Source organism: Sorex araneus, chromosome 2 (genome assembly GCF_027595985.1).
Source record: "Sorex araneus isolate mSorAra2 chromosome 2, mSorAra2.pri, whole genome shotgun sequence".
NCBI classification, from domain to species: domain Eukaryota; kingdom Metazoa; phylum Chordata; class Mammalia; order Eulipotyphla; family Soricidae; genus Sorex; species Sorex araneus.
In genome coordinates, this window is record NC_073303.1 from 287,416,845 (window position 1) to 287,443,073 (window position 26,229).

Sequence of the window (26,229 nt, forward strand, 5' to 3'; positions counted from 1 at the left end):
TTTGTTAGCTCAGTGGTTCTTCAATCTCTTATGAAGTAGAAAGATCAGAATAAATGTGCTCTAATTAAAAGTAGAAAAAAGTGGGACAATGAAATATTTTAGATAACTGAACAGAGCTGAAGTAAGTTTTCCAGAGAGTCAAATAGAGAAAGAAATTTAAATGGTATTTTGACTAGGAGTGAACGCTCAGCCATGAGATGAGGTTAGAAAAATCATATAGAGACATGTGCTTGCAGGTAATTCTACCTTTACTTCAAACTTTGAAAAATTTAATGCTCTAATTCTCATTTTATCATTGAGGATACAAAGACTTGAAAAGGTTAAGAAATTTGCCAATGTCATTGAGTTAGGCAAAATCAGAATTATAAATGAAATTAGACCTACAATTTTGGATACTTTGCTTTTAATTTTTCCAGATCCTATACTATAATCCCCCACACAGACAATGCCTGAGTCAGCTTTTTATGATTATTATTTTGCTGCTGTTGTTTGGGACCCGCATCCAGCTATGCTCAGGGCTTACTTTTTTTTGGGGGGGTCACACCCAGCAATGCACATGGGTTACCTCCTGGCTTTGCACTCAGTAATTACTCCTGGCAGTACTCAAGGGATCAGATGGGATGCTGGGAATCGAACCCAGGTTGGCCTCGTGCAAGGCAAACGCCCTACCCGCTGTGCTATTGCTCGAGCCCCTCAGGGCTTTCTTTCGATTCTATGCTCAGTGAACACTCCTGTGGAGCTCAGGTGACCATATTTAGTGTTGGGGAGCAAGCTGGGTACAGCCTCAAGTCATGCAATTATCTCTCCTACTCCTCAACTTCAGTATTAAAAGTCAGATGCAACTTTATCACTGATCGGCAGTTAATCCCTACTATTTGGGATGCACTGGAAAACCATACTTTGCAGAAGGAGAAGTTTGTTCCTCAAACTGAATTTGTCAGCAGTCCTTCTTTGGCGGAAGAGATCTTCCCAAGCAGTGCTCAGAAGAACTGAAAGCTGCTCCAGGCGATATTTGGATCAATTTCTCAGTATTGGGACAGATAATGTTCTGTTTGGACAAGTGGTGTCGAGGTCACCAGAACCACAGTGGAGAACGTGCATTGTCAGATCTCAATTTGGGTCATCATGAATGCCAGGCTTGTGCTCCAACCCTTTGAGCTGTCTCACTGGCACCAAAAACACTTGAAATATAGAAAGTTCTTTTATCTTGTCACATGTGATAAGATTTTTCCATTTCTTTTAAGCAGCAACATTACAGACCCTTTGATACATACAGCTAAGACACACAGGACATTTAAAAATATATTATACATTTACTGGAAATGAATACTGTAGGTTTTATGATTTCAAGCAACTTATCTGGAATCCAGAAAAAAAAAGAAGAGTTCTAAACCATGTCCATATAGGAAAAAATGAGTGTTCAAGTGTTGAGGAAGCAAACACTTGTCTAAACTGGAAGATGAGTCATTCTTTCAGTTGACCCAGAAGTTCCTCATTCTGGTCTCCAAAGAGAGAAATTAAGCAGGAGAAAAACTGTTTTTTTGGTGGTGGGGCTGTTGCAGATAATGATCAGGTGCATTTAGGGCTAACTCTTGGCTCTGTGCTCAGGGGTCATGCCTGCCTGTCTTGGGAAGACCATATAAGATGCCAGGAATTGCACTAGGGTCAGTCATATGCAAAACAAGTGCCTTAATCACTACACTATTTCTCTGGCCCAGGAAAGTCACATTTTAGCCTCAAATTGATAGCCATAAAAACCTACTACAAAGCATGTATGTATTGCATAAAAAAAAAGCACAAGAAATAACTTTGATATCTTTGAGAGAAAATAAACAATGAATTGTCAGGTATGGATGGCGGGACATCATGAATAAGAAAGGGCAAATATTTTTTTCAGAATAAGTCTGCAATTTATAAATAACTTTGTGAGAACATTAAAAAATGGAATAGAAATAGTTTCTAATATAAAGATGTGAACAGTTTAGTGGAGGATTACAATAATATGTAAGGCATATTGTGACATGGAAGAAAAACAAAACATTCATAAAAATGTCTGTAGCACTGTCATCGCATTGTTCATCGATTTGCTCGAGCGGGCACCAGTAACAGCTCCATTGTGAGACTTGTTATTACTGTCTTTGGCATATCCAATATGCCACGGGTAGCTTGTCAGACTCTGCCATTCAGGCAGGATACACTCAGTAGCTTGCTGGGCTCTCCAAGAGGGACAGAGAAATTGAACCCGGGTTGGCCACATGCAAGGCAAATGCCCTACCTGCTATGCTATCACTCCAGTCCATAAAAATATCTATAAAAGGATAATCTGGATCAGACTTTAAAGGATAACTGGAATATTAAGAGATACTTGGGAGGAGGAGATATGGGAAAGTAACCCTCTAGACTCAAAAAAAAAAGTGTGAACAATTTCTTCATATTCCTAAACATTTGACCTCCATGGTAATTATATTATTTAATTTAGTATAATGGTTTCTTTTCATGTTGATATTTTCCTTAGAAAAATTGACTCCTGTTGGGGCAAGAGGAGAGTGGGATAGATGAATGCTGAACCTGTATGAACAGTAGTTTGCCCATTACTTGACATATGGTAAATAAAAATTACATTTTATTATGTAAGGTGAATGTTCACCTTACATAATAAAAATATGAAGAAAAACAAAGCAGGAGACATGAATTTGAAAGCTCATACATTTTCAAATTATTGTTAAAACATGGTTGGATGGAATATAAGACAGGGATGTGTGAGTTGTAGAATAGATACAAAAGTAGGAGTAAAACTTTTTAAAATTCAACAAAGATATCACATTAGAAAAGCAATATATTTTGAAATTTTTATGTACATATGTTAGTAGGCATAAGATGCATCCTAGCAAAGACTCATTAAAGTTCTACATAGCAAATACTTTGGGTGGGGGATTTGGGCCATATCTAGTGATTCTTGGTGGTTATTTCTAGCTCTGAACTCAGGAATTCCTCCTGGTGGTTATTGGGAGGATCATAGAGGATGATGCCAGGGATTAAACTGGGGTCAGCCACAAGCAAGGTAAATACTGCCCCCTGTACTATTTCTTCAGCCACTAAACCAGATACTTTAAATGAATCTAAGTCATTTGTCATTTAGGACCTAACTACTTACAAAAATCTTTGTGTCAGTTTTGGTGTTGGGAGCTGAACACAGAGTAAGTAAAAATAAATAAATAAATAAATAAAAATGCCCCTTACTACCATGCAATTTTTCCAATCCAATGTAATCCATCCAATTATTTTGTCAATTTTTAAAAATGTAGTATATTATCTCAGGTTTGTTGTGCCACTGGTAGTCAAGGAAAAGAAAAACGGAAGAGGCCACCATTTAACACAGACACAAGAAACGGCGTCAGGATAGTAACAAAGATGAGATCTAAACTAGATGCTATCAGAGTACAGGATTCTGCATAACTCAATATCAAGACCATAGTTTTCTGAACAGGCTTTAAGTTTAAAGAATACATTTTTCTTTCTAAGATGTCTTACAATTAAGTGTAAAATTGAGTGCATATATCTGAAATTTTAGTGGCATCTGTAGGGTTTTCTATGGACAAAATTAAAGTATGTAGAAATAAAACTGGACTGGAACAACAGCACAGTGGGTAGTGCGTTTGCCGTGCATGTGGCTGACCTGGGTTCAATTCCCTCTCAAACAGCCTGGCAAGCTACCGAGAGTATCCCGCCTGCACGGCAGCGCCTGGCAAGCTACCAGTGGCATATTCGATATGCCAAAAACAGTAACAATTCTCACAATGGAGACATTACTGGTGCCCACTCGAGCAAATCGATGAACAACGGGACGACAGTGCGACAGTGCTACAGAAATAAAACTGGATCCTTCGGCTTACTCTTCAAGCCTGCCCTCTTCCTTGCACGTGTATCTCGCTTGCTTATCTCTGTTTCTTTGCTTCCCCTTTTCCACTCTATGGAGCCTGTGTTTTCTCTTGAAAACATTCTTCTCTCTTTGATTCCCCTCACATCTTTCTAGATAAGTTCCAATAAAAAACTATCTTGCTTCAGGGGCTGGAGAGATAGTATAGTGGTTAGGGTGCTTGCCTGGCATATGACAGATCTGGGGTCTAAAAGCTCATAAGGTTCTCTGGGCACCATCACTATACTTTCTGAATACAGAGCCAGGAGTAAGCTTTGAGCAATGCCAGGAGTGACACAAAAAAACAGTAACAAATACAAAAACAATTACTTCACCATTTTGCCTTCTCCTGAAGTTACTTTCTGTGATGGAAAATAACTGCGAGGGAAAGGTGACAGGTCCACAGTACCTGGGCTGAGATTAAGACTGACCTGATCTAGACCAGGCACCTCTGAGTACTGGTGGCAAGAGGCAGGTCGAAAAGAAAGTGGAAAGACTATTTCCCTGGTTCTATCTCCTTTGCCCCAACATAACCAAAACCAGGGGTGTCACGCTCAGCCTTTGGCGGAGTCTGCTGGGTCTATACTGGTGCTGAATAAACTGGATTTTCTCTTCATTCTTCTGAGTATATGCCTTTGCCTTTGTCTCTTCCCTTTGCTGGGCTTTTCTGCAACACGTGCAAAAGCAATGTTTACCCTTTGAACTCTCTCTCCCTTGGCCTCTACATTTGAATTTCTGAACAACTGTAGCATTGTTGTCCTGTTGTTCATCAATTTGCTCAAGTGGGCACCAGTAACATCTCCATTGTGAGACTTGTTACTGTTTTTCACATATTGAGTACGCCACAGGTAGCTTGGCAGGCTCTGCCCTGCGGGAAAGATACTCTTGGTAGCTTGGGGGGGCTCTCCGAGAGGGACAGAGGAATCGAACCTGGGTCAGCTGCGTGCAAAGCGAATGCCTTACCCGCTGTGCTATTGCTCCAGTCCTTCCAACAGCAGAAGATAGTTAACTTCTGAGGAAAGTTGGCCCCAATAGGGGCTGGGGTGATAGCACAGCAGGAAGGGTGTTTTCCTTGCACGTGGCCGACCTGGGTTCGATTCTAAGCATCCCATACGGTCCCCTGAGCACCACCGGGAGTAATTCCTGAGTGCAGAGCCAGGAGTAACCCCTGTACATTGCCAAGTATGACTGGAAAAGAAAGAAAAAAGGCTGACCCCCAAAGAATTGAATATCCAGTGAAGAAATTTTAATTGCATGGGTAATCTAATTTTTAAATCAATTGATAGGTTTAAGGGTGACCCTCATTGGCATAAAAAGAATCAATACTGATCTTTAAAAAAAAACAAGAAATGAAACTATATTCTTCACACAAAGTGATTGTAGGAAAAGGAAAGAGATGAAGAGTCAACTGAGTTATAAAAAGAAATATTTTCTATTGCACAGATCTTTGATTAACTTCTGAACAATGCATGTTAAGCCAACGAGAAGGCCAACTTGGGAAAATTTTCATAAAATGTGATTTCCTGGTGGTATTTTGTCAGGAAAAGAGAAAGACTTTCATGTTTTATGAAAGACATAACTGTATCTAACCAATTTTGATTAAAGGTGGAAGTTTTTAAGGAAAACTATTTTAAGGACAACTAGCCTTTTGCAAATTGATATTCAGAATGATGTCCATTTTACAGAACACAAGCTGAGAAAAATTCAGCAGCTGCTACAAATATAATGGTCAAATAACCAATAATGTGACTTTCTTCTGATTGTCAATAAGATGGAAAACAATTCTTCCATTTTTATATTTCTGAAAGAAAATCAAATACCCAAGTATAGTGATGAGAAAGAACAATTCCAGTAATAGGAAAGTTGAGGTAGTTTGTTCTATTTTTAAACTCAAATCTCAAAATAAATTATATAATAATACAATAGCAACAGGATCTCTCTAACTTGGTCCTTACTGCCATATAATTGGAAATCCTTATGTGAATAAACAGGCAGGCTCTTATTTATATACATGCTGTGTTCCAAAAGCTTTTTTTTTTATTAACTGGCTTTTTGAAATTCTGTAAATCACTTACAAACATATTTTACTTTCTAGTCTAGTTACAAAATCTGACTTATTCAACAAACATTTACTGAACATAATTGAACTCATGGGACTATTGAATAAAAGAACTGTGAATCCAGGAGGAATGAAGAAACCTCTGCCATGCAAAAAAGCACTGGAAGGAAGAGAAGACATGCGGAGGAGGCAAATTCTGTCTTGCTGCATCCCTCTTGTTCTCGCCAGTCTCAATTTCCCGCATCCTTCCTTTCCCAAGGTCCTCTACCCACAGGTTGTAATATGTTTTTCTGTTCATTTCCCAATCAATCTATGTTTGAAGACTCCCCTAGCCTTCTGAATGACCTACATTTCAGAAGACTCAAGCACACCCTTGGTCAATTCAGGAGAGAATGAATCTGTAAATCACACATAAATGGCCTGGAATATCAGATTCTGTCATTATCAGCCATGTTGTTCTAAGTAGAATACAAAATCTAATGTAAAAGAATAAGATCCTGAGAGCAATTACATCCGTTGAAATTTTGCTCAGAGTTCTGTGACCTTTGAGAAATCACTTAGCTGGAAATATATCAGATATTTCTATACTATAAATGAAGAAAAAAAGACAGCCTAATTCATGTTGAGAAATTTTGTGAAATAATGTGTTTGAAAGCATTCCTGTGCTGAATAATTGTTGACTATTTGTTTACCACTCTAAGCATCTGCTTCCTAATCTGTAAAGGATGATTTCTATATTGAAGGATTATGATGAGTATTGAATTAATATGAAGTACCTAATGCAATGGGCTGAAGCAATAGCACAGAGGTAGGGCTTTTGCCTTGCACACTGCTGACCTGGGTACGATTCCTCTGCCCCTCTTGGGGAGCCCGGCAAGCTACTGAGAGGATCTCGATGGCACAGCAGAGCCTGGCAAGCTACCCGTGGCATATTCGGTATGCCAAAAACGGTAACAAGTCTCACAACGGGGACGTTACTGGTGCCTGCTCGAGCAAATTGATAAGAAACGGGATGACAGTGATACAGTGATACATAATGCAATAGTGTGTACCAGTAAAGTGCAACAAATATTAGTTTAGTTTTATTCTTTCAATTCATTAGCATTACTATCCTGGGAACAGGAAAGAAAGTTTGCTGAAACTGATCCATGTACCTACTAACTCTCAGAGAGTTTAAAAGAGACGATTTCTATATAATAAAGGAAGGAATTTAGCTGATAACTGCTAAAGAGAACTACTATAGGAGTTTTTTTTACTACTCTGTCTTCCTGTAACAAAATACAGGAAGACAGAGAAAGACTGCATAAGATAGACAATACAAAATAATGTCAGATTTATTAATCAGAAGTAAATTATTGCATTCTAATTGCATCTTTTTTCAAATTGTTATAGAAATATTTTGAAATACACTTTTCTATACTATTCAATTAGTTCATCTACATTTCTTGTTAAGTCGCAATACATATTTGAAATTTTATCTTTTACCAAATTATTTTTTACCCAATTTATTGTTTAAACTTAATTCCCAAGAGTCAACCTACTGCAATTAATATCCTCACTGTAGTCGAGTTTTACCATCTTTGATGACTAGAAGACTTTTAACATTGGCTTGTATGGCATTTCGTTAATGCTTAGAAAGAAATGCTAATAGTTTGGAATAGGATTATGAAATTGTATATTTCTTCCCTAATTTCTAGTAACTTGTGCTTCATATATTTGAAAGTACTATTAGTAGGTAAATATGCTTTCACTTATTTTATGCTTTCCTGACTGATTGATTATTTTGTTCATTTAAAGTGATTTCCATTTTTTAATAACTTATTTTGTCATAAAATCTGACTGATACTGATAAACCCATTGCCTTTGCTTAATATTTAAAATTTTTATTTTTATTTAAAAAATTTCTTCCTTTCACTTTTTACTATGTCACGGCATTACATATATTTCTTTGTTGTTATGTTCTGTTTTTTAGCTTCCTTTCTGAATGACATATCTTCCTGAGTTTTCACTATTCCTGCAGTTTTCTATTTCCTGTTTATTTATTATTTATTATTTATTTCCTATTTATTTGTTATTTGTTCTCTTCTTGCTATTCCTCATACTAGATCACTTTCATAACATATTTTAGCTACTTTTTCAAATATTATTTATCACCTATTTACTTGGTGTTTTTCCCGTCATGTTATTTTTACTCAAACTTACCTTATAGCTTGGATGGAATTGTATGTCGACTATTTACATCTTTGTGTCACTTGCTTTTATTTGAACATGTTTTTTCAGACCTTTAGAACATTAGAGAAAAACCTCACAGAGATGTTTTGAGATTGCCTCATTGTTCTGCTGACTCATTTTTTGCTGGGCCTTCTTTTCCTTCCTCTATATTGTCCTGATGCAACCTTTTTGCTTTGTTTTGTTTTCATCTTTTTTTTTTTAATACTCCCGGCAGTTTCTCCTCTGTGCGGTTAATCATTTGAAATTTCAAAACACTAGATATTCTAATGCCTTCAGCATCATTAAAGACAAGCATCTTGAACTGATCCTCAGTTCAAAACTGCTTCCACCACCAGGTGCCATTCTCCATTGGCCCAGCATATTCCTAGTGGTCATTCCTTTCTTATTTTTGTTTGTTTCTACAGTTTGCCAGAATCAACATTATAGCCATCTGCACTTTTCTTTTTTTTGCTTTTTTGGTCACACCCAGCCATGCACAGCTCTTCACTCAGGAATTACTCCTGGCGGTGCTCAGGAGACCATATGGGATGCTGGGATTCAAACCCGGGTCGGCCTCGTGCAAGGCAAACACCCTACACGCTGTGCTATTGCTCCAGCCCCATCTGCACTTTTCTATTAGGCAATATTTCTATGGGGACTATATGTTGATTTGCCTTGTTTAATTGAATGTGTTTTTGTTGTTGTTGTTGAGAACTTGTCAGTGAGTTTTGTTGCAAATATTGTCCAGGAGACATTACTTTATTTGTGTGTCTATCCAAAAATATTCAAAACTATGCTGCTGCCACAAATATAACATACCAATACTTTAATTTTGACTAGCACCATCTAATATCTCAGACATAGTAGGCTGTGCCTATAAATAAGGCCGAAAAACACAAGAGGAAAAAGAAACAGTACTGACTAATCAGAGTTAAGGTTCACTATATGAATTAACAAATTTTTATTTCATTTAGCTGTAGTAGAGGTAGGTCACATTTCTCAGATTGTGTAATAACTTCATAGAAAGCTAATAAGGAAATTAGCTCTAGTATGTCCGTATTATATATAGTTTAAGAAAAGAGGCTGAGGCCAAGCACTTTCCACCCTTCCTTGAAAATGATAAAAAAGTAATAGAGCAATGAGAGATACATATCAAATTATTAAGGAACACATAAAACTTAGAGGAGAAAAATCTCAGTTTATACACTAAGTCAAATAGTTTTCTGTCATCTTTAGAGATTTAAGTGTCATTTAAAACAGCTTTTAATTTGCTTACCATATACCAAGTGATATTTGGTTTCACAGTGGAAGGGAAAAATCCATCTACATTTGGACAAGTGATACTTTGAATACCATATTCCAGATACAGTCTGTGCACTGGAAGCCTCATGGGAGATCGATAACAGTTATCTTTTGGCACAACCTCCAGAGGAAATGCAACTTTGCTGCAGTATGTTGTATTCCTGAAAACAGAAATAGGTGATGAATAAGTCTGATTTGCATTTTATAGAATACAAACATATTAAAGCAAAATAATTTATTAAGAAGTTATTTATGTGTGTAAATTCATATATGGGTTAATAATGTTATGGGGCTATTTCCCATACCAAAGAACCTCATAGCACACAGATATATGAATTACAATTGAAGTAAAATTTTAAAATATTTTTTGGTATATATGTGCTTAAGTATGAATGTCATGTGTATAAATACATGTGTACAAGCACATATTCTGCACCATGATTGAGAATATGCTTTTACCTTCATATGGACATATGCAAATATAATCTGGTGTTCATAATGGAGATTATCCATTTGAATATATTCATGCATACATCTTATACATACCTAAATTATATGTGAAATAAAAAAATATATATAGACTTGTATACACTCAGTTCTAAGGAGTCAGATGTGAAAATAATAAATTAGTTCATAGGTAATATTAACAAGTTATAGGAAATACACATACTTCCAGAACTATTTATATGAGTCTTAATTTTTGACCTAGAAATCCTATTTCAAGAATAAAGTATAGAAATCTGGAAAAGGGAAGTAAATTACTGCGCATTTTTCAAAAGTGTATTTGGTGCTTAATCAACAAGGAAAACTTTGAAATCAATATAACAATCAGGCAAAGACTAAAAATAATCCTGATACAATCATTAAAAGTTGTTGCACATATTTACAAAACAATTAAGCATGAAGAATAAAAGGCAAACAAATAAGACCAAGAAGAACTCTAATTATATTTATATTTTTAACATATTTACAGCTTGTTTGGTCTCTCTCATCATCCCACCTTTCACACAGAGATATTTTACATTATTCTCTACCCACTATATATCTAAATCAGGTTTATTATTCTCTAAACATCTTAAAGAATTCCTTGATTCATTTTTTTACACTTCATTTAGAACATGACTATGTATATTTTCTTTTATTATTTGCATCTAGCACAATACCTGAACTTCCAGCAGGTACTAAATCAAAATTTATTAAATTAATTTGATGCATATAAAATCCACTGGAAGACAACAAATGGGATATAAATTATAAAAATAACTGATATTTTAAGTAGATGTTCGTGCACAGGTCATTCTTCAGTGATTTATAGTTCAGGAGTCAAACGTATATTAGATATTCAATGATTATGAACAAAGCTAACCATAGTGGAAGATGTGGGGGCATATATCCCGTCTCAGGACAGAGAGAGGAGGTGTAAGGGATGATGGATGACAATGTGAGGAAGGTGGTAAGTGAAGGTGGTAGAAATGGTCTCTACTTACAAATCACACAAGTTTTTCCAAATAGAAGCATATTTCATAGGTGGAATTAAAGAAAACAAATTGCTCTTCAAGAAAATTTACTTGATGATTAAGAAAAAATAATGATTAACAGTAGTGAGACTGAATTTACTGGTCCCACGCAAACATCATCCTAAGAAAGATAGTGAAGCAAGAATTCAGTCAAGGGGCTACGGTGAAATACAACAGATTGGATAACGGCCTTTTTTGAGGCCAACCCTTGCTTGGTTCCCGGAAATCTGACACACTGAGATCCTCCAGAATTTCAGAGCCAGAGAGAGGAGCAAGCTCTGAGTGACACTGGGTATGCCATGTTTGCAACAGCAACAACCAACAACAACAACAAGGAAAAAAAAGTTTTTATTTTTTTTTTTTTTTTTGCTTTCTTGGGTCACACCCCATGATGCTCAGGGGTTACTCCTGGCTTTGCACTCAGAAATTAGTCCTGAGGGTGCTCGGGGGATCATATGGGATGCTGGGAATCGAACCTGGGTCAGCCTCATGCAAGGCAAACGCCCTACCCGCTGTTCTAACGCTCCAGCCCCCAGAAGAAGTTTTTAAAAGGAAAAGAATGCAATTTAGTAAAACGTTAAAATTTTGGCTGATAGTTATCAAATCATACGATTTCAAATGATTCAAAAATCATTCTCCACTTAGAAATGATCTAAAGACATAAGAAGTTTTAGATAAGCTTACTTGATAAATTCTATTTTTTTCTCTTAAAAAATATTTTATTCACCACAGTGACCTGGTGAGCACAACAACCACAACTAAAGAAGTGCAGTCCTTGGTGAACTCCATGGCAGAATGTGAGAGCACCACAGACCACGGAGAACAAAAATAAGAACATAATCATTATCTCAACAATCACAAAAACTAAAGGAAGTGGGGGAGAGGGAGGGAATCAAAAATAATACTTTATAATTAAAATTATAAGTAAAATTATAAAACAAGCAAATAATATTTTATTTAAAAATTCAAATAAATCATATTTTATTTTCTAAAGTAAAACTATTTCTATTGTTTTATATATGCAGTGCTTCTATGCTATTCATAACACAATTATTTCTAGGTTTTCTTCTGAGACATAAGAAAAAACAAGTAAACAAGTGATCTGAAGTTAGAAATTGTTCAGTCACGAAAGTTACACTCAAACTTTAATCATAAAAATTATTTCCGTAAAGTCAAATATAGTTAGAAACATATAAGTAAGTGCTCTACATAAGTTGTGGGTTTCCAAGGAGGGGAAAAGAAATCAAGATACTAACATGCATAGAAGAGAACAAGATAATACAAAAATACTAATGACCCTTGACCAAATTTGATAGATATACAAGTAAAAAATCTATATGGATTAACAATTGTCAAGGATGATAAGAAACTCAAAAGACTATGTAGACCACTTTTGCTGTTGTGAAGCTATCAAAATTCTTAGTTATGGATAGAACTTACTTAAGGTTATCGGCAAAGAACTAACAGAGCTAGAATGGAGGCCTCATTTTTCTGTCTTTTCATTCAATGCTGTTTCCACTACACAACGATGTAGTCTGTCCTACAAAGCCATAGGAAGACATAAATAATAAGAACAAGAGTAAGTCAGGTGACTGTTAGTCCACATAGGGCTAGAGTTCATTCCAATAAAATACAAGTATCTGAAGAAACCTTCAGAGTGATTTTTAGAGGATAAAAAGGAATCCCAGAGTTTTAATGATCAAAATGCTTTTTTCGTGATTAAAAAATGTCCTTTTCAACTTAATCATCACAAAGTCTAAAAATATTAAAGCACAGTCACCATAAGAGAATACTTAGCATTCATAAAAGACCAGGGATTTATAAAAAAATGGTCTGAAGTTACCTATTCTCTTGTTATTCTATGCTGTTTCATGAGTACTACTTAGCTTATATTTATGCATTGAATAGTGCAGCCCTCCAAATTCATAAAGTGAATTCCCCTTGTGTTAGACTATAATTGCATTTGAAGTTAGATCTACTTAAAGAGGGGCTGGAGTGATAGTACAGTGGGTATGGTGCTTGCCTTGCACGCAGCCGACCTGGATTCGATTCCCAGCATCCCATATGGTCCTCCGAGCACCACCAGGAGTAATTCCTGAGTGCAAAGCCAGAAATAACCCCTTGCCAGGTGTGACCAAAAAAGGAAAAAAAAAAGATCTACTTAAAGAGGTAATAAAATTAAAAATAAGTCATAGATGTGTGTATGAATTTATTATGACTGAACTTCTTATGAGAACTGGAAAGTGGAACCCAGAAGACACAGTGGGTAGACAATGTAAAATCATTGTAGTTGGGCTTCCACCAGTCAAGAAGACATAAAGAAATACAATCCTACCTACACCTTGATCTTCTATTCTAGCCTCCAGAATAGCAAAAGAACAAATTTCTGTTGTTTAAGCTGCCCAGTTTGAGATGTTTCTTTATTGTGGCGCTGCAAGTCAATTAATATAAGCAATAGAAAACTATGGAGCAATAGCACAGTGGGTAGGACACTTTCCTTGCATGCACCAATGTGGATTTAGTCTCCAGGACCATGTGTGGTTCCCTGAACCTGCCAGGAGTGATTCCTGAGCACAAAGCCAGGAGCAAGTCCTGAGTACCACAGAGTAAATGCACAAAACAAAAACAAAAGAATAAAAAAAGTAACAATGCACAAGAAAAAAAAAAATCCCTAACCTCGATGGAAGTTCAAAAGACAAAGTAAAACCTAGAAGCTAAAAGGAGAGTTTGGGAAATGGCATCTCCAAAAACCAATTTGTAGCAAGAGAAAATGAGGTAGTACACTGTGGAAGAAAATGCAAACCTATATAAACTTCCAGGAACAAAATGGATTTGAAAGACATTTTGCAATAATAGTGTGGACTTTAGGGTTATACTCTTAGATTTTCATGGATTTGGTATCCATTTGCTTCACTGGGGCTTTTCTATTATTTTCTTTTCTTTAATTCCACCATTGTGATTGTCAATACTTTTAATGTCTATGTTTCACACACATAGCATCTCATCACCGTTCCCTTCACCAGAATGCCCCCATTTAACCCTTTCCGATTGCCTCGCCCCAAGCCCGCCACAGAAAGCTCAATTCTGTAGATCAATTTTCTGGTTCTGTTGCCTTTGATGTTTGCAACAAACAAATGGTCATAGGAGAATTTTCTTAGGAAAGTTTGTCAAAAGTTACTCTCAACAAATTTGATGCCTCCCAAAATATTTTTTCTATCAACATATATGAATTTTTTTTTATCTTATATCAGATATTTTCTTAGGAAAGTTTGTTCAAAAATTGCCCTCAACAAATTTGATGCCTCCCAAAATACTTTTTTCTATCAATGTATTTAGATAATTTAACTTATACCAGGTATTTCCAAGCGATTCCAAGAATAAAAGCTACAAATTGATTGAATTTGTGCCCATTCATTGTTTAGAGTAACAGATGCCTTTAGGTGGGCAAAGGTTTAGGGGGCAAGAAAAATGAGACAAATGAATTAGACTTCACAAGAGACAACCTTGAAATGTGCAAGGTTTGCAAAGAAACCACTTATGGAGGACATTTTCAAAGAACACAACCATTTTCTCTGCCCATTTCTCACAGTCAATCTTAGCATTACCATGAGGTGAAGTTTCACTCTTTCTAAATACTTCCTTCCTCTCTTTAGTGTCAGAGAACACACAGCATCTCTTAAGTGTTAGGACATAAGGGAAAAAGAGAAAGTCACTACCCGGAGGCAGGGTACCTTAACATGCAGGTATAGTTGCCTGTGTCATTGAGGAGGGTGGGCCGGAACCAGAGGACATCTTTCTCCTTACTAATGCGGTTCTCAGGGAGACGGAAGTTAATTGGCTCCTCCAGGTCCCGGTCTTGCCTTGTCCAGTACCAGATCAGAGTAAGACCAGCAGAATGGGCAGTGGTATAGTTATATTTCAAGAAGTGCTCAAAGAGTGGGCACTTGATTCGAGCTGGCTCATCTTCAAACACCTGGATCTGCCTCATGGTATCTAGTCCCCAATCATCACAGCGCTCTGGAACAATCAACAAGAAATTAAAGGCAGTTAAATCTCTCTGAGGTTAAGATCTCCATAGAATACACCTTTTCTCCCAATACCCATTCTCACCCTGCCCCCCAGCAGCCCTTGTTTTGAGAACTGCAACAGTCTCTCTAACTGTTTCACTGTCACTGTCATCCCATTGTTTCTCGATTTACTAGAGTGGGCACCACTAACATCTCTGTTCCTCCCAGCCCTGAGATTTTTTTTTTTTAATTAGTGAATCACCATGAGGGTACAGTTTCAGATTTACATATTTTCGTGCTTGTGTTTCAGTCATACAATGCTCGAGAATCCATCCCTCCACCAGTGCCCATTCTCCACCACCAATGATCCCAGTATCCCTCCCACCACCCAATCCTACCCCCCACCCCACCCTGCCTCTGTGGCAGGCCAGCCCTGAGATTTTAGCAGCCTCTCCTTAGTCTTTCCCAATGACTGGAGGCTCTTTCAGGGTCAGAAAAATGAGACCTATTGTTACAGATATAATAATTGTGCATTATAATAGACATGTCTGATGTGAATAAATGGCTTTCCTTTCATCAGTTCTCTCACTCTATCTTGGATAATGAGCATTTGATTTGATAGCTTAATACTGTTAATCTTATAAGGTGTGAGGTGAGATGTGTCTCACCTGAAAAATAGCTACTAACTCCTTCACTCTTTTAGCGACAGAGGAGTTATTGAGGAGGAAACTGCAACTGAAAATATGACAGTCTAAAATATCTAGTGTTCTGATTTGGGGCTAGAATTGCACTCCCCAACAGTCATAATTCACAGCTTCATATACAATTTAATGTGCCTCCTTGCCATGTTAAAAAAAAAGGGGGGCTGGATCTATAGCACAGAAGGTAGGGCATTTGCCTTGCACACAGCTGACCCGGGTTCAATTCCCAGCATCCTATATGGTCCCCCAAGTATTGCCAGGACTAATTCCTGAGTGCATGAGCCAGGAGTAACCCTATGCATCGCCGGGTGTGACCCGAAAAGAAAAAAAAAAGTAAAGAAATAATATAAAATGTCAATGTTACAAAGCTAGGCACATCCAAACATTCTGCAAACATTAAACTATTTCATATTTGCATTGTTTTCTGTATGAAATATTCAGTCCAGTACTGTCCGACTGAGTATTTCATACAGAAAACAATGGAGCAATAGCACAGCAGGTAGGGCATTTGCCTTGCATGTGGCCGACCCGGGTTCGATTCCTCCGTCCCTCTAGAAGAGACTAGCAAGCTACTGAGAGTATCCTGCCCACACAGCAGAGCCTGGCAAGCTACCTGTGGCGTATTCGATATGCCAAAAAACAGTAACAACAAGTATTACAATGGAAACATTACTGGTGCCCACCCGAGCAAATGAATGAACAATGGGACAACAGTGCTATAGTGCTATTAAGTATACAATATATTTTACACTTACAGCACTGTGATGAATTATGTAAAACTTATATGAGACTTATATAAAACATATATAAACCTTATGCCAGATAAGTTTTACATATCAACTTGTCACTGGTTGGAATCAACACAAGTGTTTGGGGGGCAGAGGGTAGGTAAGATAAAGAAAGGAACAGTATGACAATAAAGCTGAAAATGATCATGTTGGACAAGAACTGAGCATTAAAAGTATATAAAGGGATATACATGATAACCTTTCAGTATCTGTTCTGCAAACCACAATAGCCTAAAGGGGGGGGGGGCTGCACGGATGAGGTGTGTGTTTGTGTGTGTGTGTGTGTGTGTGAGAGAGAGAGAGAGAGAGAGAGAGAGAGAGAGAAGAAAAGCATCTGCCATAGAGGCAGGTTGGAGGGGAGTAATGAGAGGGAACCTGGGGACACTGGTGTTGGGAAACGTACACTGGTGGAGGGATGGGTGTTGGAAGTCTGTATGACTGTAACCTTTTTGTTCATGAACAGCTTTGAAACACTATCTCACAGTGATTCAATAAAAGAAAAAAAAATGTAATGCCAAATATAACAATTAGAAAGGATATACTTAATGTCACACTGTAAGAAAAATACATTTCTATAATTACTATACCACTCATAATTATATCAGCCAACTACAATGAAATAATGATTGATTGTATGTCATTATCATCCTAAAAACAAGAAATCTGGACTGAGAGACAGTTCAAAAGTTCTGTATTCTTGTCATGCCTAGTTTACAACCTGAGTTTGGGCACATGTACTGCATGCCTCCATGAGCAACACCACATATGCTCCTGCAAATGCCTAGGAGCACCAAGACTGGGCAGCAAAACATCACTGGACCCAAGATTTGAATGATCCAACCTGGTTGACCAAGTGTGCCAGGGTGGGGCCTGGGGCCCCAGAGAACATTGCTTGGGATGAGCCCCTAGTGCCAAGAAAATTTCCTTGTAACCATTGGCAATTCTATACATTCCCTTGTTCTTTTTGAAATTATATTATTTCTGCCTTCTTCTCCATACATGATTTCACTTGGATGAAATTCGCTTTTATATTTGACAGTTTTCATTGCTGTTATTATTCTTCATTCTGTTTTTTTAGGGGATCCTGAATAGAACTAAGGATTCCAGGACCACTTCTAGCCATATATGGTAACTGCAGCATGGAATCCATGGTTTGGTGCTTTACTGTTGCTTAGTTGTGGTAGTAGGATCAGCATGTCGACACCTGGTGGCGCTAGAAAAATCATGGGGCTGGTGACAAAACCCAAGGTCTAAGGATGGAAGAAAGCACTCTATCTCTTTGACCTACCTCCCCACCCTGATGGTGTTTGTGCTTTTTAATATTTTTCTCACATTTACTGTTTTGTACAATACATAATTTTCTAATTGGAAAAAAAGCCCTTTCTTCTAGAATACATTTTTATGATAATCTCTTCATAAATTAAATAAACTATATTTAACTTCACAAGTAAATATTAAATGTAAAATTGTACTGGAAATAATATCTTTGCTCTCATCTGGATGGACTACTTAAAAGATTTAAAGGAGGTAGCCATTATTTAATTTTTTATTTTATTTTTTTATTTAATTTTTTAAATGTGTATGTTAAGTACTAAGGAATTTGTCCATCATCAAGAACAAAATAAATTTAGTTCTAGTGAGATCAATCGATTCAAGAATATTGAAATACTATTACATCTCACTCAAATACCGAATTTGTTCAACCAAAATTCTGTCTAGTAGTTGGGACTTACTAAAAGATTGAATTTCTATTGATCAACTAACACCTAAATGGAAGGGACTTTAACAAGTTCTCTTAAGCACCCCACTGCTGTAAAACTTAATGGAATTTCTAGTTGGGTTCTATTTTTCCAGGATAAAATCAGCTCCATCTATGTCACCCAGCGATCAGAGTCCAACAGAAAACAAATCCGACTATTGCTATGAACCCAAAAAGGACTTAAAACTTCCTCTAAAGAAAAACAAGACTTCACCCTTCCCTTCCTAAAGCTAACTAATGAGGCTTTTTATCTAAAGATGTCTTTGTAGGAGGCCAACAGAGACAGGAGCTAACAAGTTCTTTTACAACAAATACACCAGAACACAAAAGAAAGGAACAAAAGCTTATCCTATGTCCGGTATTTTCTTGCCTCCCTGGATAAGAGAAAGTGGAAAATCTTTTATTATTCTTCCTCCAGAGACTAATTATATCTTTTTACGTTGTTGTCTAATATATCTGATTGCTTTTTTCAGAATGACACTGCCAAACTCAACAGCCTGGGCCGTATTAATACCAAGCAAAAAATTTCACTCTTTTACATGTTCATGCCTTTTGTTAGGAGGAAGATGAGGAGGAAGAAGCAGAGGAGGAAGAGGAGGAGAAGGAAGAAGATTCTTTTAAAAAATTTTTTTTTTTAATTTTATTGAATCACCGTGAGATAGTTACAAGCTTTCATGTTTGGGTTACAATCTCACAATGATCAAACACCCATCCCTCCACCAGTGCACATTCTCCACCACCTATATCCCGGGTATACCTCCCCCTTTCCCACCCTCCTCCTGCCTCCATGGCAGACAATATTCCCCATACTCTCTCTCTACTTTTGGGCATTCTGGCTTGCAAAACTGACACTGAGAAGTCATCATGTTTGGCCCATTATCTACTTTCGGCATGCATCTCCCATCCCAACTGGTTCCTCCAGCCATCATTTTCTTAGTGATCCCTTCTCTACTCCATCTGTCTTCTCCCCTCAGCTCATGAAGCAGTCTGAAGGAAGATTCTTACTGGGAGGTTCTGGTATTGAGTTTTCTGAAAATAATAAACTTTTATTTCCCAGCCCTGAGCAAGCCCAAAGGAAAGAGGAAAACATCTCTTTGAGATGCAAATACTGGGCTCTTTGCAGATGCAGAAATCTAGGCCACACCTTGACAAAGGAGAAGCTATAGGAGAATCTAAAGGATCACCCAGTGTCCAAAGCTTTCCTTCTGACAACACCCAGTTTAACTTTTTTGTTATGCAGAGAACCACAGGTGAACAAAATTGGAAAAACTGTAGATAGCCTTCTCCAAAAAGCCATTCTCTGCTTTTGTTTTTCCACTCTGGCGACGACGCCTGTGTTCACTTATGAAGAGGTATCTTTAGGTATCTCTTTTTTCTCTCCTTATATTTCTCTAAATAAAACTATTTAACTTGCTTTAAAAGTCAATCATTCTTTACGCTCCACACCTTCTTTATTTTACCAACAACATAGTAATTTAATGACTGTTCTGACAAATGAGAGCTTAAAAAGCATGTAATTCTCATCGCCTGCCTGAGAATATTGACCCCCTGCACCTTGATGCCACTTAGCCTTCCAAATGAAACTAGAGTCAATTTTCTCATTTCTTCAATTTAACCTGCCCTTGCCAGTTACATTGGCTAATAATGTGGCAAAACTAATGTGTGTTAACCCCAAACCTAGAGGCTAAAAGACTCTTCTCTGCCATCCCCGCACCCCCACCCCTGGAACCCAGACCCCACTAGAGTTCAAACCAAGTGCTAAATTCTGTATGTTTGGATTGCCTCCATTGGAGGTTTGCTTTTGTCATGAACCTCTAGGAACAATAAGGTCATGATCGGAAGAGCCTGTGTGGTTAAATGAGATGGTGTTAGTGGCACACTGCCTCTTATCTGTCAGTGTCTCTCTACCATGTGATAACATGGGGGGAGGGGAGGAGGTAACCCTCCGTAAAGCAAGCAAAACTCTTCTTCAGGTATGAATTCGCAGCTATCTTTATTTTGAACTTCTGGTCTCCTGAACTATAAGAAAATCATGTTGTTTAAGCCACCAAACCTGTACTATGGGAAAGCAGCCTGAGCGAGGAATACTGACTAGCAAAGAAGACAGTGGAGAGAATAACCTGCAGGCACCAAAACTGGAAAGCAAAGGCACCTGAGGAAGGAAGGCATCCCAAACCACTGTGTGAACATGACTGATGGCAAATTTAGCTTGGTGCCAATCATTCTTCTGGTATTTTCAGCATTTTTTTCATTGCCATCTGCAGTTTGGTTTCTGACTTTACTGTGCTAATCTGATTTGAATTGGGTTTTTGTAAATTGGATAATTGGGTATTATTTGTCCATTTTCATACTGCTACTGTTTTTTCTCTTATTCTTGCTATTTTTCAGGTTGAGTCTTAAAGCAATCGTCTGAGTTTTAGTGGGATTTCCAAAAGGAGTGGAATTGAATGAATTACACTGTGAATAAATTTCACTCACATATAGAATATAAATAACCAAAATAGACAAACTGATAATATTAATAAAGTAAACAAACTTGCAGTCTCACACAAAACCCTCAGACTCTATGAAAAATCTAATGTTTACCAGAAGGCAATGGGAAAAATAGTGAAAATAATTTTGATAGTGTAATGGGACTTTGGTGGTTGTTTAGTGATGGAAAGCTAAAGCATGGGTGCATGCATGCATGTGCGTGCACACACACAGACACACAAACACACACACACCCTTAAGTGCTACACTGAAATTTCAAAATTTTATCATAAAACAATGATAAATCAGTTACTCAGTGACGTTTAATTTTACATGCAATACTCACTTTGAGATAATTAACATAATTAGAAAAAGAAGAAAGGGAGGGAGGGAGGAAGTGAGGGAAGGAGAAAGGAATTAATAGTTGTGGACATTGCTTATTAGAAAACATGATATACAACCGATATTCTTTATAAAGCAGGGGGATGCTGATTATAAAGAAGAGATAGCAGATATGATAACATAACCACAGAGATTTTCAAAGAGAAAAATTTAGAAGGATGTATGGATACTTAGAAATTACTAGGAGAAAGAGTGACAGAAATTGACTAACTGCGGGGCTAGAGCGATAGCACAGCGGGTAGGGCGTTTGCCTTGCACGCAGCCGACCACGGTTCTAATCCCAGCAATCCCATATGGTCCCCTGAGCACCGCCAGGGGTAATTCCTGAGTGAAGAGCCAGGAGTAACCCCTGTGCATCTCCCGGTGTGACCCAAAAACCAAAAAAAAAAAAAAAGACTAACTGCTCATTAAACCTATTTTCTCTTCTCACATTATACAAAACCTATGTACCCTTCGAAACTGGGTTGGGATTATAGAGTTCTGACCAGTGGACCTTTGCCAGAGAGGGTACCATAGAATCAGAAATTCCTTTCTAATAGTCGTGAAAAGTTTTGTAAATCTTCCATAACAAAATGGAAGTTGTCTAGGTGCTAACTATAAAGAAGAGTTTCTCACAAAGATGTTACATATGTGAGAAGCTCAATTTTGGAGAAAAAAAAATTTATTTGTTAGCCACTGAAATTTAAGAATGTTTTTTATTTAATAACTAGTACTGCCTGTTACTAAGACTTTGTAAGCTTCCTTCGCTTCCCTAAGAAAATTGTATAGAACCTTGATTATACTGATATATGAAATAAGTATGCAAACGAACCTACTGATAATCGATCATAAAGAAATTTGCATTAACACAAAGTTTTAAGATTTCTGGAACCTTCACATTCAACTAAATGACCCAATGTGGGGTCCTGACATATCGTTTAAGAAGCTATGATATGGATTAATATGGAAGAGAAAGTTTTCCTTCTATAACATAATACATTAAGAGCAGACACTTTTTATACTTTTTATAAATGTCCTTTGTTAGTGATTCTGCACAATGAAATTTAAATACAGGTTCAATCACAAAAAATTTTGGCTGATTCTATAAACTATAATTATCCAATTAAATTAAATACAATAAAGCAAAACCATTACACATGCAATATGTCTTTAACAGAATAATTTCATGGACCAAATGAAAATCCTTTAAAGTGCAACAGGCTCCTTTACAATGCACTTACAAAACACATATTAGTATTCATAAACATTAGCAAAGAATGACCCAATATGAAATATTTTCTTGGAGGTACCAGTGCATTTAAATTCATTTCTGTCATAGTTTTAAGTTTCTCCATCCACCACCTGAGGGTATATTATCCGAGTTTCCTAAACTGTTCAATGAGCAAATAAAAATAAAATCTATGGCAACAGGCTGAGTGTCATGTAATACCAAATTAATTATATGATTCACTGCAGGCACCAGACTAAGAAAAGACTGGGGGAAAGGCTGTTATGCAAATAGATTTGTCTCTAATAGCAGCAAAGGGAATTTAGCAAATTACTAGCACAGCAAATTACTTTTTTGTTTAAAATGTCCCTTCTTATCCAGTTTACTCCACAGTGGCAGTCCCCTCAAAATTGGATCCTCAACATGGGGAAAACACAATGTCATCGCTTTTTCCCAGCCAAAGGTTTCCTTAAAGACTCGGGCTCAGTCATACAGAGGACTAATGGAAATGTTCAAAGCCTGGAAAAGCCAAGTCACTGGAAAATCCAGCCCACGCTCCTGACAGCAATTAGCATTTATATAGCAGGGTATACATTTTAACTAATTAATCTCACAACACCCTCTTGGGCTTTCATGCCCATTCCCACATTACATGCCAGGAAATGGAGACAGAGAGATTAATTGACTTACTTTTGCCTGAGTGGTAGCACAAATAAAAGCTGCCTGCACATAGATAGATCTAAGATGCTTGTCCAGAATCGACCCTCACAGGTTCAAAACAAGATATTTCTCATAGGAACGCTGTTTAGATATTTGTATTTATTAAATATTTACTGAGAACCTGCTGCGAGTAAGACACTGAGCTGGTGCTGCTCTAAAGGGATTGAAAAAAAAGGCAGAAATTCAAGAAGTTCAGGCACAGGAAGACAGAGAGGGAGAGATTTAAGTATTGGAAAGCAGAATAGGATAACTTTCTACCTATACTGATTTGTTGTAATTACGTGCCATTAACTGGAAAAACATTCTTCCTGCTTGATTCATATTTTGCATATGTAACATGCCTAGTTTATGTTATTGCATAAGAATTAAAAGCCCTGGAACAGTACATATTACATAAAGAAGCAGTATATTTTAATAGTTTCAGGATAATAAATGTGAGTGGAAACTGTCAAGAAGTTAACCACCAGACCTGAACAATCAATACAGCAAATAGGTCTACCTTGCGGTTTTGAACCCCTAACCCTCAAATGGTCCCTCATCACCACCAGATGTGATCCTTAAGCACAGGGCCAAGAATAATCTGGGTGTTACTCAGAGCCAAAAAATAGCACTGCACTATAGCACTGTCGACCCGTCGTTCTTCAATGATCTAAGACTAAGAGCAAAAGCTAAGTCTAACAGAAGGACTGATTTTACATTCATTCTTATAGCATTTTGATTTAATTTTATTTTTCTTGTGATATGGATAAATCCTCAAGAAAAATCTAAATTGGGTTTGTCATTCAAAATAATCCAAGGGAAAATCAATTAGGATGATAAGTAACACTAAAATAATAAATAACTAACTTAAGTACGGGCAAGTCACTGATCTCCTCATTAGTCTCTCTCTTCATTCCTCTCCACTCTCCCTGAACTGCTTACTGCTTGAAAATCTGAGTTCTGTAATCCAGGCCAAGAGTTTGTCATTGTTTGATACTCCCTATTTCCTTCTCAAGTCTCTTTCTACACCACATAGGAGCATATGTATCCTTTTTTTCACTTTGCTTAACACAGTAACACCAGTTCAATCCATATAACTGAGAACTAACTACATTTCAGCTTTTCTTAGACCTGCATAGTATTCCATTACATAAGCCACAGTTTCTTTCTTTTTTTTTTTTTTTTTTGCTTTTTGGGTCACGCCTGGCAACAATGCACAGGGGCTACTCCTGGCTTTGCACTCAGGAATTACCCCTGGAGGTGCTCAGGGAACCATATGGGGTGCTGGGAACCGAACCTAGGTCAGCCTCGTGCAAGGGAAACGCCCAACCTGCTGTGCTATTGCTCTGGCCCCCAGCCGCAGTTTCTTTATCCATTATATTTTCTGGATATTTGGGTTACTTTCATATCTCAGTCATTGTACTAAATACAATGGTGAAAAATAGGTACGGCTCTATCTTTCTGAATTGATGTTTTGTTTTGTCATTTTCTGTTTGGAACTAGAATCTAAGAAGTGAAATCAATGAGTCAAAGGGGAATTATAATCTTACTTTTTGGACCAAATTACATATTATTTATTTTAAAGAGAATATTTAGGGTATATTCCTCAAGCATTAGGAACAATTATTTTATATCCTCAAAAAATAAAGCTTACAATGTAAAAAACTGAATGCGTCTACAATGTAAACTATAATAAAAATGATGCAGTTCTATGCATGGAGTAGTTCTAATTTATCTCTGGACTACTATTTTCTATGACTTTTGGAAAATTATTTCCTTTCTCTAGATATATGGCAGAGACTAGAAGCACCTTAGCCTATTTAATCCCCCACATAATTCTCTATAGTACAAAGAGTTTTATTGTTTAGATAGCTAGCCAGAATAAGGTATATTCTTCCCAGTATTCCTCTCTTTTGGATGTAGTCAAATAAGTGGGCACTAGAATATCTTTGAAGTCATGATAAGATAGAGCGCAGAAACCATCACTGCCATTTCTACATGTCCATGTTTAATTTGTGGTATATTTATATGTTTCCAATATTCCTGAAACCACCACATGTTTTGCACTGTGCCACGGATGAGTGATGGCTGGGGTTACAGCATGAATTACACAACGAAGGCCACATCTTCGAGGTGCTAGAATACAAAAGTAAAAAGAAATAGAACCTTGAATAACATAAAGAGTTTCCTTACCAAGCCTGATCTTCAATTTCTAAGTTTCTTGTAGGTTTTAAATATTTCATTATACTTCAGAAAACAAAGTTTGAGTAATATTAATGTTTAAGCAATGATGTGCACCTGCTCTTTAACCATCACCAAAGTGTTGAAGACCTTCCACCATTGTCCTTACGTTATTTCAGATCCTCCTCCTTCTCCCTTACTCCCATCACTGCATCTCATTTTTTGTAATCCAAGGTCAAAGGTTTGTTACTATCTGATATACACTTTAAATAGCCTGACTAGTTGAAACTTGACCACAACCTTCTTGTCAATATTCCCAGTGAATATGTCAGAACTGCAGACATGCAGGCCCTATCTAGACTGACTCAGAATCTGCAGTTTATTCTCCACATTAATTCTTATGCACAGTAACACCAGAAAAGTGTTGGTCTGAATCCATGCTATTTTGATTCTCCTTATTCACAATAGCTAAGCACCCTAACTCTTAACAATATCCTATTTAACCTGCTTAATTAAGCACAACTTTTAAAATGTTTCTGACGCTTTGTGGACTTCATAAACATATGTTTCTTTGATTAATAATTACATTAACAAATTTATTACCATTTGCCCTAAAATAAAAAGAAAGCATATATCACCTCTGGATATTTTTATAAAAGCAATGTCCTCTAACAAAATTTCCAGTTTTCAAAAAGAAAAAAAAAACTATAGGGGCTGGAGCAATACCACAGTTGAGAGGGCATTTGTGTTGCATGCGGCTGACCTAGGTTCGATTCACAGCATCCCATATGGTCCCCTGAGTACTGCCAGGAGTAATTCCTGAGTGCATGAGGCAGGAGTGACCTCTGTGCATCTCTGGGTGTGATCAAAAAAGAAAACAAAAAAAAAGAAAAGAAAAAGTCTATAAACTATATTTCCTAAAGAATGACTTAAATGGAAACATATTATTAAACCAAATACTCCATATTCAGAGAAGAGTTACTATAACAAAGGCTTAGAAAATGTCTC

At 37.0% G+C, this 26,229-nt stretch overlaps 1 protein-coding gene across 2 annotated transcripts in view; it reads right to left on the minus strand.

Moving 5' to 3' along the window:
- Positions 1 to 26,229, minus strand: part of IL1RAP (interleukin 1 receptor accessory protein) — a 156,358-nt gene that overhangs the window by 41,274 nt on the left and 88,855 nt on the right. For both annotated transcript variants that reach the window (XM_004603004.2, XM_055126563.1), the window contains exons 3-4: positions 14,737 to 15,022; positions 9,463 to 9,649 (exon numbers count right to left, since the gene is read on the minus strand). In XM_004603004.2, the coding sequence (XP_004603061.2) occupies positions 9,463 to 9,649; positions 14,737 to 15,022 (473 nt within the window). The remainder of the gene's footprint in view (positions 1 to 9,462; positions 9,650 to 14,736; positions 15,023 to 26,229) is intronic.